At 48.3% G+C, this 17,773-nt stretch overlaps 1 protein-coding gene across 1 annotated transcript in view; it reads left to right on the top strand.

Moving 5' to 3' along the window:
* Nucleotides 1–17,773, top strand: part of NCOR1 (nuclear receptor corepressor 1) — a 135,697-nt gene that overhangs the window by 84,889 nt on the left and 33,035 nt on the right. The window contains 5 exon segments of the mRNA XM_021066291.1: nt 962–1,088; nt 6,723–6,937; nt 6,940–7,166; nt 9,811–9,940; nt 11,939–12,134. Coding sequence (XP_020921950.1) covers nt 962–1,088; nt 6,723–6,937; nt 6,940–7,166; nt 9,811–9,940; nt 11,939–12,134 — 895 coding nt within the window.

Genomic DNA, 17,773 nt, shown 5'->3' on the forward strand with positions numbered 1-17,773 from the left:
TGGGATCTAGCGGAAGCGTGGGACAGAGAGCGTCCAGGTGTGGGGCCCTCGGACCTGCAAGGACAGGAGATCTTACGTCTTCTGTTTGGCCACCTGAGATAAGAAATGTAATGATCCACCAACGTCCTACATGACGTAAATAAACATACTCTTACAGATAAATGATCCCAGTAGAAGGATGGGTAATTTCACGTAAACACATAGTTTGCAGAAGGGAAAATCCTCCTCTAAAAAAGGGGGAGTTCGTTCTCATCAGTAGTCAAACCACTTCAGCAACAGTGCTGAATTCTTCATGCTAGTGAGGAAGGCTGCTGAGCCCGATTAACAACTCTAAAATTTGAAAACTCCCTAAATGCCTTCAACAGGAGAACTTGCAATACGTGTGGGTACAGAGCGTTTTAATGGATTCATTCATAAAAACAGTAGCTTTGAAGACTCGAGAGTGTAGGAGTCTGTTCAGTTCATGGCTGTATTAGGCTAAGAGAAGGCAGGGTGTGTGTCTGCACAGGCCCCTGTGGCTCTGCTCCCAGGCGCCCGTGAGCGTCCGTGCGCGCGCACGCACGTGCACGGAAAAGATGGGAGGAAATGCAGCCGTGTTCTTTCTTCTCCAGCTGCCAGAATTATGAACAGTTCTTATTTTTCCTAACAGTTTTCTGTGTCTTGCACCACGTTATTTTTATTAGAAAAATACATTTGCTCGGAGGGGAGATGAGCAGGAGTTTTGTGATGTAGGCTGTCGGTACCTGCGTTGTGACGCGCGGTTCCCCAGATGGCTCCGATGGGACTTGTGGTCAGTGTGCTGGACGTGAGCTCCCTGCACCAAGGTCAGCTAGTGGACCCCGGAGGGCGGACACTGCCGGCGCTCTGCTGCCTGCATGCCCGAGTCCTGCCTCTGCTCAGGGGTCCCTTTGCTTTTCGCTGTTTAAAACCCTAAGTGCCTTGGCCTGTCTCACTCCCCTAGACCTCGCGGAAGCCCCGGGAGGAGCGGGACGTGTCACAGTGCGAGAGCGTGGCGTCCACTGTTTCTGCGCAGGAGGACGAGGACATCGAAGCCTCCAACGAGGAGGAGAACCCCGAGGACAGCGAAGGTACCTCTTCTCGCGCCTGCCTGTGGCTTTTGCCGCCAGGGGGTGACGTGCGCTTGGTCACCTGACTGTGTAGGAAGCTGCCTATCAGTGTCTCCGTGGCGCAGCCGGGCACCCGCGACCCGGGGTGGTGTTTCCCGAGGCCGGGCTGCCCTCGTGGGCCGGGCGCCCTCCCGACCAGAGGCCCTGGCCTTGCCACACGGGTGTGTGCCAGCAGCAACATCGGCTCCATCTCCGGCCGTCGGGTTTGGTTTGTTTCCGGGTTTACGAAGACTCCCACACGACATACGCATATTCTCGCATAAAAAGTTGTCATGACCCTAGAAGCACTGGCAGAAAAAAATGTCAATCTGAGAAGCCAATTTGAACAAACTAGTGACAGGTTTCTTAAAAAGTAACTATTTTCTTGAGCTTTCGCTAATTAAAAAAAGAGGTCTGTTTCATCTTAGCTTACTTTACGATCGAAGTTTCTGTGGGTTTCTTTTGTAAATCGCCCTTTTCCGAAGTGGAGATTTTCACAGTTTTCGCAAAGGTGTAGCTCCTTAGGATATACGTTAAATTTTTTCATGTTTTGTGTGTGTAAATATATTTTCTCTCTCCCATTTGCTTTTTCTTTTATCTTTAAATTACCAGAGCTTAAACTCTGCAGGTAATTAGAGCTGTTTTCATTTTCCTTTGCAGGCTCATATTTTAAGCTTAAGAGGTTCTCTAACTTCAGGGAGTTTTAAAAATATTAGGTTTTGGTTTTTTTTCCTACCAGTTGTTGGATTTTAAACTTAAAATTTGTCTTGAAATTTGGCTTTGGCTTTGAACAATCAGTAAACTTAACTCTGAGGTTTTGTGAAAAATGAGGCAGGTGTTCAAAAGTGAAGGGAACGGTGGAGCCGGCTGAGCCCAGGCTGGAGGGAGGTGCTCCGGCCGCCGGGAAGAGGTCAGCAGAGTGTGCGTTGCGTGGACTCGTGGCCTGTAGTTCGTGGTCCCTGGGCCACGGATGTGCAGGAAGCCCGTGTTTCACAGACCGGGTGGCGTACACTGCAGGAGTGGCTTCCGCGCAGTTCTGGAGGCTGGGATCAGTGTGACGGCGCTGCTTGGGGACCCTCTGTCTGGTTGCAGACGCCGCCTCTGGCTGTCCCCCGCTGGCCTTTTCTCAGTACCCCTGTGCTTCTGGTGTCTCCGCAAAGAAGGGCACCAGTGCTGTTGGATTAGGGCCCCGTCCCTAGGATCTCATTTAACCTGAACTACCTCCTGAAGGGCACTGTTTCCCAGGACAGCGTTGCGAGGGTTAGGGCTTTAACAAACGTTTTTAGGAAACACAATTCAGTTCATAACAAGGGCCACCCCCATTTATCATACATATGTTTATTTCAGAACCAAGAACCCTACCCATGCGTGTGGGTTCCCAGAGTCTCAGAGACTGAGCACCACAAAGTGACTTTTTTCTGCTGTTTTCTTCCTGTTACTTTGTCTCAGTGTGAAGCTTTTTTCACTTCTTCAAGTAGGGCTATTAAGGTTAAGTGAGGTATGAAAAGAATGCTTCCGGTGGCTCTGGAGCAGGCGGCGTGGTCACGCGTGCCCGTGTGTCCGAGTGGTTGTGTTGTGGCGTCTAGAGTGGTTTCCTGTGAGTAGGAAGCGAAGTTGCCACGGGCATGGGGGGGTCCTCCAGTTCCTTCGACTCAGTTTCATTTGGAAAGTGTCAGAGAGAAGGGAGTACAGCGCGGTCTCCTCCAGCCGGCTGCGTCCTCCTGCGCCGCCGGAGGCCCCGCCGAAGCCCGTGTCGGTTGTGCGGTCAGGCTCTGGCCCAAGGGGGGTGAGGCGGCCGCTGGAGGCAGAGCCTCGGGTCGGTCCTAGAACATGCTTGCTGCTCTTTGTTCCGTTGTATTTTTTCCTCTGAGGAATAGCCGGGGTGGACCGTACATGGTGTAAATCCGATCAGCTGTCCCCGCCTCCGGATTCTCACCTGTGGAGGATAAAAGCCACCAGAGGCCCCTCTGCTTGCTCAGCACGTTCTTTGCTGCTGGTGTCGGTTGACACCCCGTTGACACCGAATAGTGGCTTAGTTTCGGGTGTGCTGCATACTCTCTCGATGTGTGTGTATGTTGTGAATGGGTCGCAGCAGGTCTGCTCAACACCCAGCATACATACAGCTAGTTTTTTTTCTTGTGAGGGGAGTTTTTCATGCTCCTCGTAGCAGCTCTGAGACTCACAGCACAGCATTAACTGCAGTCACCACGCCGAACGTGACATCGCCAGGACGTAGGTGCCTGCCGGGGCTGGGTACCTTGGGCGCCTCCCTCCATTCAGCCCGCCCTCCCCGCCTGCCTCTGACGGCCACCGGTCCTGCTCTGGGTCTGTACTTCTCTCTTTTTAAGAGTCCACAGGGCCTGACCCCCCCCCCCCCCCGCCCGTCCTCTCGGCTGCTCCCGACCGACGTGAACACCCACTTGAGGGGCTCTTCCGCGTGCCAGTCTCTACCTGGGATGAGCTGCCCCGTTGCCTTTGGGCCTCTTGAAATGTCCCCTGAGCTCGCCAGTGCCTCCTTACCCACCGGTCCCCCGTTTGTTCTCTAGTCTCTGCTCTTGTGCCCACCTGACGCCTCACCTCTTTATTGTTTGTGGTCTGTTCACAGTAGAATTTCAGCTCCATTGAGTGTAATTTTTTTCCCCACTGCCGTGTCACCAAGACTTCAAACAGCTCCCTCCGTGGTGGGTGTTTAGTACATATTCGAATGAAGGAAAGAGTGAATTTTGTAGAGTTTTGAAATGTGATGTTCTGCAGGGAAAGCATTCTTTCCCAAATGGTCGGTTAAGTTTTCATTTGACTGTTTTTTGTGTAAATGACACATGCAGAGCTTCAAAGATTGCATTTTGCTGATGAGACTGCCGCGTACCTCCTGAGGTTATACGTATCCTGTAGTACGTATCTTAGAGGTTTAAAAATCTTTATTCCACGTGGAATTATTTTTCTGCATAGAGTAAGACAGGGTCCATGTTTTTCTTCTAGACAAAGAGCCGATTCTGGGAAAGCTAGTTTGTTAATAAACAAGTCATCAGTGATTTAAAGTGTCACCTTTGGCATGTGTTAATTTTTCACGCACGTTGGAACCTGATCCTGGACCTTGTCCTCCACTCCACTGATTGAGTTTGTTGCTCTGTGGCGGCTCCAAGCATGTTGTGGTCCGTTGGCCTTACAGAAAGTTTAAGTATCTGGGGAGGCAAGAAGCACTTTTGTTTTCTTCTCGTTTGCTTGGTTTTTTTCTCAGAGACTCATTCGTATAAATTGGTTTATCTAGTTTAAGAATGTTTTCTTTATAGCTCATTGGGATTTTTATTAGAGGTGTATTCATTTTAGGTAGATATAGATTTTTTGTTGTCTTGTAGTCTCTTTGAAGAAGATAATCAAACCTAGTGCTGAAGGGAACACTCCGTAGGACTCTTTATGGCGGTGTCAGGATGGAAGTAGCCCAAAGGTCCAGAAGTAGAGGAAGGTGAACACAGTGTGTAGACACACTCACAGCCATTCGTGCCATTTGTGCTTCAGCAGGTGGTGGAGTCTGCTCGGTGCCAGGCACTCGGCCTTGTGCCTGTCACTAAGACTTAGATGATGAGCAAAATATATGATCCTTGCCCTTAGGGTATTTATCACATCACGTAATTGTGAGTAAGTGTAAAATGTGAGTATTATCAGTACATGCGGTATTGGAGTCATCGTGGCAAAAGTCAGCTTTGTTAAGGAAATGATAGAAGACTTTTTTAAAGCATGTAATAGTTGGTCTAATATCCAAAGGGAAAAGTGCTGAAAGCTATCCAGAACGTGTGACATCTGTGCTAGGGGCCACATGGGGCAGTCACAGAACTGAGAGGAGGCCGCTGATTATGGGACACAGAGAATTCAGGGCACCTGATGGAGCCAGGGGGCTGCAACAAGGCCATGCTCCAAAGTTTGGAACTTTATCCCAAGAGTGAAATGTTTTGAGAGGGAGGGAATGCAAGTTTGGGCAAGATTTGGCTTTTAAAAAGCTCACTCTGGGACTTGCCTTATGGCTTACGGGGTTAAGGATCTGGCGTTGTCACTGCTGTGGCAAGGGTTCCATCCCTGGCCTGGGAACTTCCACATGGTGTGGGTGGGTACAACCAAAACAAATTTAAAAATAAAAAGCTCATTTTGGCTTTGTCGTAGGAATGGTCTGGGCTGGAGATGAGAAGAAGAGTTGTTTTTGGAGGCGCGTGGCAGTTGTGGCATTGGACAGAAGTGGCTGGATTAAAGGAATATTTTTAGAGGGAGTATCTGAGACTCATCTAGGCAGGACATGATGATAAGCGGGAGAAGGTTTACAAGATGACTCCTAGGTTTATGGTTTCTAGCGGATAGTAAACACTAAACCTGATCCGGGAGTTGGGAGTCTCAGTACATGTCCCGTGTAGGACATACTGAAGTTGTGATTCCTTGGAGACACGTGGCCAAAGAGGTCAGGGCATCAAGGGTATATTTATAAAATGGCACAAACAATGGGAAAGAACCAGTGTGATCATGTTAGCTAAAAAATTATGTAGTAATTATTCTGGAGCTTTGCCGTCTGATGTGGTAGCCCGCAAACACACATGTGGCCATGGAGTTATTAAAATGTGACTTCTCTTCCTTCTTTATCTAAGGGTCCTGCATCTGCAGATTCAACCAACTATGGGTTGAAAATACTCAGGAAAAAAAAAAAATTCCAGAAAGTTCCAAAAAGCAAAACTTGTGTTTCACAGAGTGGCACCGCTTTACGTAGCATTTATGTTGTATGTACAGCCATTTCCACAGCATTTGTATTCTTTTGTAAGGTACTGTAAGTTACGTAGAGGTAATTTAAAGTATAGGGAGGATCACATAGGTTATTGCAAATACAGACCGTTTGCCCTGAGGGACCTGAGCACCTGTGGATTTTGGTACCTGTGGTGCGGGAGGGGCTTGTCCTGGAATCAGTCCCCTGTAGACACCAAGGCATGACTGTGCCCAAACTGAGATGTGCTGAAATTGGAAAATATAGTCAGATTTTGAAGACTAATACCAAAGAAGGTAAACCGTCTTATTACGGGTTTTCAATACTGGTGACATTTAAAATGGTGACATTTTGCATATATTGGGTTAAATAAAGTATATCGTTTAAGTTGCTTTTTCCTATCTCCCTTTTTACGTTGTCAACGTGCCCTCCCGAAAAACTGAAGTTTGAGAAGCGACTGGCGGGGGGCTTGTGTTCCACTGGCAGGGCTGTCCCCACCTGCAGCTCCCTGGGGTAGAGAGAAAAGCCCGGGACCAGGCCGGCAGAACCGACCCGGGGTGTTAGCGTTTGGGGGAGTGCTTTTTGGTGTGGTTGTGCTGTTCTGGCTTTCCTTGTTTTTCTAATTCCCTATGAATTGCTTTTAGACATGCAAAGCATTTTCAGTTTGCGAAGGCCTAGCCGGTCCACTCGTCCCCCTCGCTCCCCAGGGCCTTAGACTCGGGGGGGGGGGGGGGGGGGGGTCACCGCTCGTCCCCCTCGCTCCCCAGGGCCTTAGACTCGGGGGGTCACCAGAGGACGATGTACGCTGAAGCTCGGCTTCTGCCACCACCGGACACGTGTTCATTATCAGATCTTTATGCTGTATCATTATCTTTAAGGTGCTGAAAATAGTTCTGATACAGAAAGTGCTCCTTCTCCTTCACCAGTTGAAGCTGTCAAGCCCGGCGAGGACCGCACGGAGCCCGCGGCCCAGCCAGAGGCCCCGGCGCCCGGCGCGTCGCCCCCGCGGCCGCCCCCGGCGCGGCCGAGGACGGAGGCGAGCAGGCCCCGGCCGGCGACCTGGCCGCCGCGGCGGCGGAGCCCATGGACGCGGGGCCCGAGGAGCGCGGGGCCGACGCGGCTCCTGCCCCGGGGCCCCCCGCGGCCGAGCCAGCGGACCCAGAGCCGCGGGCGCCGGGCAGCCCGGGCCGTGTGGACGGGGACACGGTGCAGCCGGAGCCCCGCGAGGACGGCGCCCCGAGGCCCGAGCCCGCGTCGGACCACGACTCCAGCGCCACGTGCAGCGCCGACGAGGACGTGGACGCCGAGCCGGACAGGCAGCGGTGAGCGGGGGCGTCGGGGCCGGGGCGGCACAGTCCGCTGCGGGGTCGTTGGCTCCCAGGGAAACGAGGGGGTCGTGACCTGCGGCCCACGTGGTAGGAAAAGGGGTTCCGCCGCAGGTGCGCGTCTCTGGGCACGAGGGTGGAGGAGGGAGGTGGCCCCAACTTGGCCCAGCCCCCCAGGTGCCTGGAGATTGGGGGGGGGGGCGGGGGAGGGGCGCGTGAGCCGCGCGCGGTGCAGGGCCCGAGAAGGCTCAACCTCCCCTCGCGCTGGTGCTGGTGGTGCTGGTCCTTGGCGCCAGTTGCATTTTTGTAACTAAAGATATCAGGTACAGTACGAGGTAGTTTATAACTACTTTTAATCACAGTAATAATATGCAGATGCCTGGTTTTTCTAAAAATTACAGTGAAAGTAGATATATTTTTCAAGAGCAGATACTGCTTTATTTGGTATATTTTATTTCCTGGGTGCTTCCTTTTCCTTGAATGAAGGGGAATCACCTAGAATGCAGTAGAACGTTCGATCGGTGCAAATTCTAAAAATGAATTCGATGAAAACATCACTTAACCCAATTCAGCTGTTCTTTTTTCCCCCCTTTTTTAATAAGAAAGAAGAAAATAAGCCACTCAACAGCCAGACTCTGTTCAGAGCTCACACTGTGGCGTTGTGGTGTCACTGTGCTCTGTCTGCACCCAGTGTATTTTGTATCTTACATATTCTAGAATGCGACTTGATGCGAGAATAATAACGTGACAATGGTGGCGTCTCCAAGGAGGCTTTTTTATAATTATTTCCTTCATTTATAAATTTATCTTGCTGAAGCCAACAGTGCAAAACACAGATAATTCTATTTTTAGATGAGACTTTTCGGAAAAACATGCTTAAAGAGGGACCACGCAGCTCGAACCCACTGATGATTTACTCTAAAGCCTGGGACAGTTAAAATCTCAGTTGCTGTGGGATGAAAAGGGAAAAGTGCCAGAACCTTCAATTTTCTGAAAAACCAGTGGTTGCCATTATTGTCTCCTTTCTCGTGGAATGAAAATTTGAGTGTCTCCCAGAAATCGTTGTGATGTTCGATGGTGTTCTAGCACCACGGCTGGCGAGCGCCAGGCTGAGGGCTGAGCCAGGGTCTGACCGGCCGCCTGCTGCACGCTGTTGCCCCCCTCGTATCAGACGTAGGCAGCAATCCTGAGGGAGAGGGGCCCCTAAGAAAAGAACTTGAAGGAGTCGTGAAATTCTGTATAAACGTGTGGTCTCCGGGTGGAACTCTAAAGTTCAGTTCCAAACTACCAAAAGAACACTTGCAATTTTCTGTGTCTTTTGTTTTTTTCTTTCTAGGGTCACACCCGCCATATATGGAAGTTCCCAGGCCAGGGGTCGAATCGGAGCTGCAGCTGCTGGTCTACACCACAGCCACAGCAACATGGGATCCGAGCCGTGTCTGCGATCTACACTACAGCTCACGCCAACGCTGGATGCTTAACCAGCTGAGCAGGGCCGGGGTGGAACCCGCATCCTTGGATGGTGGTGGGGTTCATTACCCCTGAGCCACAACGGGAACGCCAGTGTCCTGTGTCCTTAATACTGTCTTTATTCTTTGTGTAAAGTGTAGATTATGTTCTTCGACACATTCTGATTTTCTGATCAATTTACGCCTTGTAAATTGTTGCTCTCTCCCTCGTCACTGACAACACTGGGAAGTAGGACGGGGCCTGTAAGGTGTGGCTCTAGAGTGTCATTTCCCAGCTCGAGAAGTGGGTGTCCTGACCTCACCTGCAAGTCCTGAAACCGGTGCAGCGGGTGGAGGGCCAGGTGGTGGGGGCGAGTGGGGTACACGCTGTGTGGAGGGCAGCCCTGCAAGGTGAGCACGCCGTCGCTTGAGGGCTGCTGCCTCTTCCTGCTTTGCCATTCTGCCCATTTTCCATGGGAAACCAGGAGTCTCGAATTTGGGGTGAAATTCTCGTTTTTACAGTGGTGGTGGTTTATTCAGATATCTTAAAAAATACGCGGTGATACTAGGAAAACATTCTGTAACATGTAGCTAGTTTGTAACCTATGTTAGCGGTAAATTAGGACCTATCGTTTTATGATGTCATTTATTCAGACTGTTCTGTTGGTTAAGTACAGATGGTTAAATTCAGATGCATTCCAATCTGTAAGTCAATATTGGGTTTCTTTACCTGGAAAATTAGCATCATTGATTCCTTTCTCTTTGCTCTTCAGATATCTCATACAGCTGACATGATACAGTGTGTGCATGTACACATATTAACTTAGAAGGAATTATGGTGATTATATGTTTAGAGTCCTAAATAAGAATATATTAATTTGGAGTTCCCATCGTGGCTCAGTGGTTAACAAATCTGACTAGGAACCATGAGGTTGCAGGTTCGATCCCTGGCCTTGCTCAGTGGGTTAAGGATCTGGCATTGCCGTGAGCTGTGGTGTAGGTCGCAGACATGGCTCGGATCGCACGTTGCTGTGGCTCTGGCGTAGACCAGTGACTACAGCTCCGATTAGGCCCCTAGCCTGGGAACCTCCATATGCCGTGAGAGCGGCCCAAGAAATGGCAAAAAGACCAAAAAAAAAAAAAAAAAAAAAAAAAGAATATATTAATTTATCTTCTTTTTATTGTATTTGCAGAATGTTTCCTTTGGACTCAAAGCCCTCCTTGTTGAACCCCACTGGATCTATGCTGGTCTCATCCCCAATAAAAGCAAATCCGCTGGACCTGCCGCAGCTTCAGCATCGAGCTGCTGTTATCCCACCAATGGTAAGTTTCTAACGTAAGTAAGAAAAGCAGAGCTGAGAAACGAAGAGCTTTGGAGGCTTGATTTTTTTTTTTTTTTCTTGTCTTTTGTCTTTTTAGGGCTGCACCTTTGGCATATGGAGATTCCCAAGCTAGGGTTCTAATCGGAGCTGTGGCTGCTGGCTTACGCCACAGCCACAGCAATGCCACATCCGAACTGTGTCTGCAACGTGTACCACAGCTCACGGCAACACCAGATCCTTAAGCCACTGAGCAAGGCCGGGGATTGAACCTGCAACCTCACAGTTCCTAGTTGGATTCGTTTCCACTGTGCCACAACAGGAATTCTAGTGCTTGTTTTTTGTTGTTGTTTTTTTTTTTTTAGCTATAAAAAATCATATAAAATTTAATATCTTGGAGTTCCCGTTGTGGCTCAGTGAGTTAAGAACCCAAATAGTATCCACAAAGATGCGGGTTTGTTCCCTGGCCTCACGCAGTGGTTAAGGCTCTGGCATTGCCATGCAAGTTGGGGCATAGATCGCAGGTGTATCTTGGCTCTGGTGTTGCTGTGGCTGTGGTGTAGGCTGGCAGCTCAGATTAGTCCCCTAGCCTGGGAACCTCCATATGCTGCTGGTGTGGCCCTAAAGAGAAATTTACTATCTGAACTCTTTTTAGTTGTAAGTTCACATCTGAATAATCTCTACGCGCTTGACTTCCTTTTGATCCTCAATTCCAGTCTTGGGTCGCAGTTTCTTAGTTTTGTTCTAGCTCTTGCTTGGTTTCAGAGGATAAATATTTATTTCCTGTCACAATAACATGTAAAAGTTAAGTGTGTGCTGGAGTTGCCGTCGTGGCTCAGCAGAAGCGAATCTGACTAGCATCCATGAGGACCCAGGTTCGATCCCTAGCTTTGCTCAGTGAGTTAAGGATCCAGCGTTGCCGTGAGCTTGTGGTGTACAAGCTGGCTGTGGTGTACAGCCAGCAGCTGTAGCTCCAATTGGACCCCTAGCCTGGGAACTTCCATGTGCCATGGATGCGGCCCTAAAAAGCAAAAGACAAAAAAAAGAAAAGTTAAGTGCATGTTTATGGTAAATATGCTTACATAAATAATCATTAAATGTTCACTCATTGATTTAGTCATATGGACATTTACTGAGCGTCTGCCCAGTTCAAGATAACATTTCAATGCTGTATCATAATCTCCGACTTCAGGAAACTTAGACATTTGTCCTGATAAGAAGGTATAGAGAAAGTCAATGAGAAGTTAAAAGATTTAAAATGCGATGTTCAGTTAGATTGAAAAACATTCTATGGGCAGTTGAGAGGAAGGAGAGCATCTTCTTAATGGGACACTTAAAGAGGACTCCATGTAGGAAAGAAGTTCCAGTTGGACCAAAGCAGTTGAGTTCAGGAGTTCCCTTGTGGCACAGTGGGTTAAGGACTGGCACTGTGAAATGAAAAGTGCTGTTTTGGTTAGACTTCTGAGGGGCTTTGAGATATCCATGGAGTCGTTAGGTAGGCAGTTTGTGAGTATGGAACTTGTGGAGAAACGTCTCAGAAATTTGTGAGTCGGATTCGTTAGCCACTGAGCCACTATGGGAACTCCACGTTCTGCATTTTTACCGTTGTGCTTGACGATTACTTTGCTGTAAAAAATGATAAAATCGGTGTTCCCGTTGTGGCACAGTGGAAACGAATCCAACTAGGAACCATGAGGTTGTGGGTTCGATCCCTGGCCTTGCTCAGTGGGTTAAGGATCCGGCGTTACCGTGAGCTGTGGTGTAGGTCGCAGACGTGGCTCAGATCTGGCGTGGCTGTGGCTGTGGTGTAGGCCGGCGGCTACAGCTCCTATTGGACCTTAGCCTGGGAACCTCCACATGCTGTGGGTGTGGCCCTAAAAACAAAACAGAGCAGATAACACCACTTCAGCCGGTCATGTCACAGACACTTGCGCTGTTGACAACAGCGGTGCTTACTGTTTTGTTGGTCATTGGTGGGTTCAGGGTTTCTTCCTTCCTGTAGGTTTCCTGCACCCCGTGTAACATACCAGTCGGAACTCCAGTGAGCGGCTATGCCCTCTACCAGCGACACATCAAAGCCATGCATGAGTCGGCACTCCTCGAGGAACAGCGGCAGAGACAAGAGCAGATAGACCTGGAGTGCAGAGGTTCCACCAGCCCCTGTGGGGCCTCCAAGAGTCCCGGCAGGGAGTGGGAAGGTGGGTAGAGCTCTCACCACAAAGGACCTTCTTGACGGAAAACAAAGCTGTGTTTAAAAGGCGTGTCCTGGGGTGTTCCCGCCGTGGCTCAGGGGTAACCAATCTGACCAGTGTCCGTGAGGTTGCGGGTTCCATTCCTGGCCCCGCTCAGGGGGTTAAGGATCAGGTGTTGCCGTGAGCTGTGGTGTAGGTCACAGACGCGGCTCGCATCGGGTGTTGCTGTGGCTGTGGTGTAGGCTGGCGGCTCTAGCTCCGATTGGACCCCTAGCCTGGGAACCTCCACATGCTGTGGGTTCAGCCCTAAAAAAATAATAAATAAAAGCAGTGTCCTGGAGTTTCCTGGTGGCGCAGTGGGTTAAGGATCCGGTGTTGTCACCGCAGGAACTTTGGTCACTGCTGTGGCGTGGGTTTAATCCCGGGCTCGGGAACTTCCGCGTGCCGCGGGTGTGGCCAAAAACAAAAGTAGTGTCCATAGTGCTTTTAACTTGATTTATGGCTCTTATCCCGAACGACAAAATTCCTTTCCATTGACCTCAGGCCCACTCTTAAGAAGTGCCAGTATTAGTGACTATTAAAGGCTGGCAGTGACAGTTTCCGTAGACCTCTTGTTCAAGTGAATCGTCTGATGTTCATCTGAGCGAGATCACTGTATAAAAGCCGTGCTTTATGCTACATTCCTCTGAATTTTCAGAGTCGGGGACAGTTACCCGGTTCTCCAAGCACGTCACCTGCATGACAGGGTCATGCTCTAAGTCTCTGATAGGATGGGGGACAACGTCACGTGGCATTTAGCCCATCAGACCTTGAGCTACCCCACACCCTGGCATTTACCAGTTGTGTGCCCCGTGGGCAAGCCACCTGACCTTTCTCAGCCCCCAAGTGCAGACAATATGGCCAGCTGTCTAATCCAGCTAAATCCCTGTCTTGTGGGGATTACACCCCATAAGAAGGAGGGAGCATTCAGTGTCGTTTCGTGGTATAGAACACAGCATGATTTTGTATGTAACACAGTATGTGGCATTCTCATGTTAGTACATGTGTGGTACCATAGAGGCCCTGAAGGTGCTGTTTTCATTGCGTGTCCCTGTTGTTACCCCAAGTGACAGATTTGAGTTTTGTGTACTCAAGAAGTTTCTTTTTAAGAAAGAAGAAAGGTGATTTCCAAGTTTCAGTAAATTCTTCTGGCGTGGTTAGAAAATGGCACATGCGTGCTGGTTAATAGTTAACTTAGGACTGTCTGGTACCATGTGCCCAGAGTGTAAGACTGTGAAGGCCTTCCTTGATTGTGGCTTTGTTTTCTTGGTGATGAGTCAGAAGACTCTTTGCAGAACCTTGTGTAGATGTAAGAGCTGTCAGCTCTAGAATGCCATGCATTTCGAGGGCTATTTAATAGATGCCGAGAACAGGAACCGTGGTACTTAACTGACCTGCTGGCTCCCTCCCCCATCACTCCAGTAGTGAGTTACTAGTTACATGACACGTGGAACCTCGAGAGTTTTAAATATAAGGTTGGGAGTGTTTTCAGTATAAATCTTAATTCTATAAAAAGTGAACCGGAGTTACTAATACCCACCAGGTCTGAGTACAGTAGATGCTACACGAATATTTCTTGAATGAAGGTTGGAAAAAAACGTTGTTAACTTTTGGGCTTGTAGTATATTGCATCTAGAGAATGTTTAATCCCTGACTCAGTAATTGTTACAGTAGGTACTCAGGAATTACATGTTAAAGGAATGAATTAAATGAAATAGATATAAATGGATTTAGCAGAAGTGATTGTCCTTTAAGCATTCCAATTATGAGAGGATCTGTCATTATGAGAACCATAAATTATAGGATAATTTAAATGTCTGTTTATCTATTCTTTACATAAGTTACTTAGAATAAGTTTTGTGAGGCAGAATTAAAACAGAAAAGAATGACATTCAAAAGGTATTTGATGGAGTTCACTTGTGGCACAGCAGGTTAAGGATCTGGTGGTGTCACTGCAGTGGCTCAGGTCGTTGCTGTGGGACAAGTTCAGTCCCTGGCTGGGGAATTTCTACATGCTGCAGGTGCAGCAGAGGAAAAAGAAAGAAAGGTATTTGCTGAACTCATGCTGAAGCTCAGTGTTACTCAGTTGATAATACCTGGATCATTCTTATATGTCTATATTGTGTAGTTATAAGGCCTTCAGTTTCTTTTCTTTATCTCCTTTGTGGAATGGGTTGTATTTGGGAGCCAGAGCCCTCAATTCTGAGGCTCCAAACTGTGAACTGCATTTCCCTGTGGTCTGCCGCATTAATCCACGTGGTGTGGATCTGAATGGCATCTTTATTTTTAATCATAATACCCTGGCTTTAAAACCAGACTGTGATATGTTTGATCCGTATAACACCACAGTATTTGTTAAAAACCTTTGTTTGAAGGTGACTCTCTACAAACTGAGTTGGTTGATTACATTTTATCCTAAGGTTAAGTTTTGTTTTAGCTCATCTGGCTAGTATGTTCATCACTGCACGTTTATTTAACATGTGCCCAGGGCTTTTCTGGATTTATAGCTCTCCTAGAATTCAGTTAAAGGCTTTCTCCTAAATGCATGTATGTATTTGCAGTTAACTTGCTGGTGTGTAGAATGTTTGATACAGTGTTTCCAGTGCAGCATCATAGAGTGTTAAGTACAGTGAGGATAAGGATTATAAGCCATCACCAAACTGGACTAGTCCAACTGAGTTAGGACCATGGTTTGGCCTTTGCCTTCATGGGCTCGTTTAGAAAGTAGCAGGCAGCACCTGTTAGATTGTGTTCCCCTTCTCTTCATGTCAGTGGGACCGAGGATATTATAAATATGCCCCTTTAAGTGGCTTAAAGCCTTTCCATTTGTAGAAAAGCTTGAAAAAAAAACCCTCAGAGTTTCCTCGTAACATTTACTCAAGTTGACTCCTGCTTTAGTTGGCAGCCATTTTTCTGCAGGGAAAGAACTCAAAGTTATACATGTCAAGATAGAGTTAGAAGTGAAATTCTAAGGCAGGTTTAAAAAAATATATATCCAATCAGAATAGGAATTGAGAGAGGTCCTGTTGTGGCTCTGCAGGTTACAAACCCAAGTAGAATCCGTGAGGATGCAGGTTCGATCCCTGGCCTTGCTCAGTGGGTTAAGGATCCGGTGTTGCCACGAGCTGTGCTGTAAGTTGCACATGTGACTTGGATCTGGCGTTGCCATGGCTGTGGCGCAGGTCGGCAGCTGCAGCTCGGATTCGACCCCTACCCTGGGCTGTAGGGCAGGTGTGGCCCCAAAAAATAAAAGCAAAAACAAAAAGGGAATTGATGCTTCTGTGAAACTCAGTCTAGTTTATTTTGTTGCTTTTATTTCTTTTTTCAGCTGCGTACACAATTTAAATCGCTGTGTCTAGAACCATCCGAATGTCCGTCTTTAACACTTAGGACAAAGTGTATTTTTCTGCAGACTTACTGGAAGTGGTAAAAACCTCAGACGCTAACCTTAGAGCACACTCACTGTCGAGTTAACTTTCCGCGTCTCCTCTAGGAAGGGGAGACGTGCTTTCCTTTGAAGTCAGTCTGTTTCGTGAGTCCGCACAGTGTGAGGACGCGGGTGCTCAGTGATCACGCTGATCCGGCCAAGGAGGAGCGAGGAGCGCGCCGCCGGTCACCCCAGAGGCGTCGGAAACGTCGACCCCTGGGGCTCGGGGAGACGCTGCGTTGAGGTGTCGAGCCCAGGGCCAGGAGTCACACTGCTCTCGGCCGTGGTCGGGCCATCAGCTGGGCTTCTTTTGAGCTTCCGCTTCCTCCTCTGTCAGACGGCGAGTACGATCCTGCCAGTCCCGAGGGCTGGACGAGGCACCTGCTGCGATGCACGGTGCTCTTCCCGTGGCACGGCTTCCCGTTAGCTGACATGACTGTCCTCTCTGGCTGTTGGAGTATCTCAGTAAACCAAAGAGCTTCTCAGGCTTCGGGCTGATGACTGTTTGAAACCGGCCACGCGCTTTTTTCCACTTAACGCTGAAATGCTGGAGCCCTTCTCTTTAGACGGGGTCTGCACGGTGTCCACCGTCCCTGCCACAGTGCAGTCCGGGAAAGGAGCCCAAAAGGAGGTCAGCTCTTTGAGGGGAGAGGCGAGTTACTATTCACGGGGTAGGTTATTCACCTAGAAAGCCCACAAGAATTAACTGAGAAGTTATTAGAGCTGAGAGGAAAGTTTATGAACTTTCTCAGGAAAACACTGATAGACAGAAGTCCACATCTTTCTTGTGTATCTGCATTACTCAGTGTATATCAATATATATACGATCACATACAGTAAAAAGATGGTTTCCCTCACCACAAAGTACGAAATACCTACAAACGGTTTCGTGAAATTATGAAAAACATCTAGGTCCTTAACTAGAACACTCAGGAGTCCTCTTGTATCTGTAAATTTAATGCATGTCCAGTGAAAATTCCATTGATACTTTGGGGAGGAAGTACTCAAAATGATTTTAAATTTAGATTTTTCTAGAAGAATTAATGGATAAGACAGGTAAGCAAAAGAGTGAAAAAAAGAATGGAAATTTGTTCTGGCAGACGTCAGAGTGCCACAGATTAAGCTGATGTGGGTTATGGATTATTCTTACTTTCTTCTGTGTGCGTTTCTGATTTTCCAAAGTTATGTCAATTTCACTTATTTTATATATGTGTATCTTATTTTTAAGTCTTAATATAACTGCATGTCTCATGTGCCTTTGAAATGCTTAGTTTTTTTCTTGTGCTTAATGTGGACGTAAGTTATGCAAAGTAATTTTCATTAGCATTGTTGCAGTAAAATTCATAGGTTTTTTTTTTTTTTTTTTTTTTGGCCGTGGCATGGGAAAGTTCTGGAGCCAGGGATCAAACCCACACCACAGCAGGGACCCCAGCTGCTGCAATGACAGCGCCAGGTCCTCAAACTGCTGAGCTGCAGAGGAACTCCAAAATCCATAGTTTTCTAAGCTTGTGTAGCCTTTTTTTTTTCAATGAATTTGTCTGCATCTTTTGAAATCCTCCTTCCGTCTCTCGATGACATTTATTTCTCTGAGTATGAAGCAGTGGGCTTCAGCAGGCTGATTAGAAGAGTCGAAATCTTCAGAGCTGTGGCCTCTAATTAAGGCCATACTTGAAGTCACAGAATGGCTGGCTGACCTGACGTTTGCCTGTTATGAGGGTCCTTATTGCATGTGTGAGAATATTTGCTTCTCTTAATGAGAGGAAAGAGAAGTTCTTGTCCTTTGAAGGGAGAAATTGTAACTGGATTTTCAAGGATTTCATTAGGTCGCAGTTCTGGTGCTCACCCAGCAGAGCTAGGCTTCTAGGGTTTCTCAGCCTCTCTGCGGGTGGATGCCCCAACGCGGTTTAGACTGTGATCGGAGTGTGTAATCGGATCTGCCCCTGGACGGTGTGGGCTCGGTCCTCTTGCTCTTACGCTTCTAATTTGGGGTTCTTCCCTTATCTTGAGAACTTTAACTTGCGTGGGAAAATCAGTCGCCTGTATGCCTTACGCTGAGGTCAGACGTGTCTAGGGCAGGAAGCCCAGCTGCACAGCCCCGCAGCCAGGGCAGCGCCGCCGTGGAGGCTCCCTCCGAGGGAAGGCAGTAACGCCGCGCCACGGCCCGGTGTGCGTGCAGCCC

The sequence above is a fragment of the Sus scrofa genome, chromosome 12 (genome assembly GCF_000003025.6).
Source record: "Sus scrofa isolate TJ Tabasco breed Duroc chromosome 12, Sscrofa11.1, whole genome shotgun sequence".
NCBI lineage: Eukaryota > Metazoa > Chordata > Mammalia > Artiodactyla > Suidae > Sus > Sus scrofa.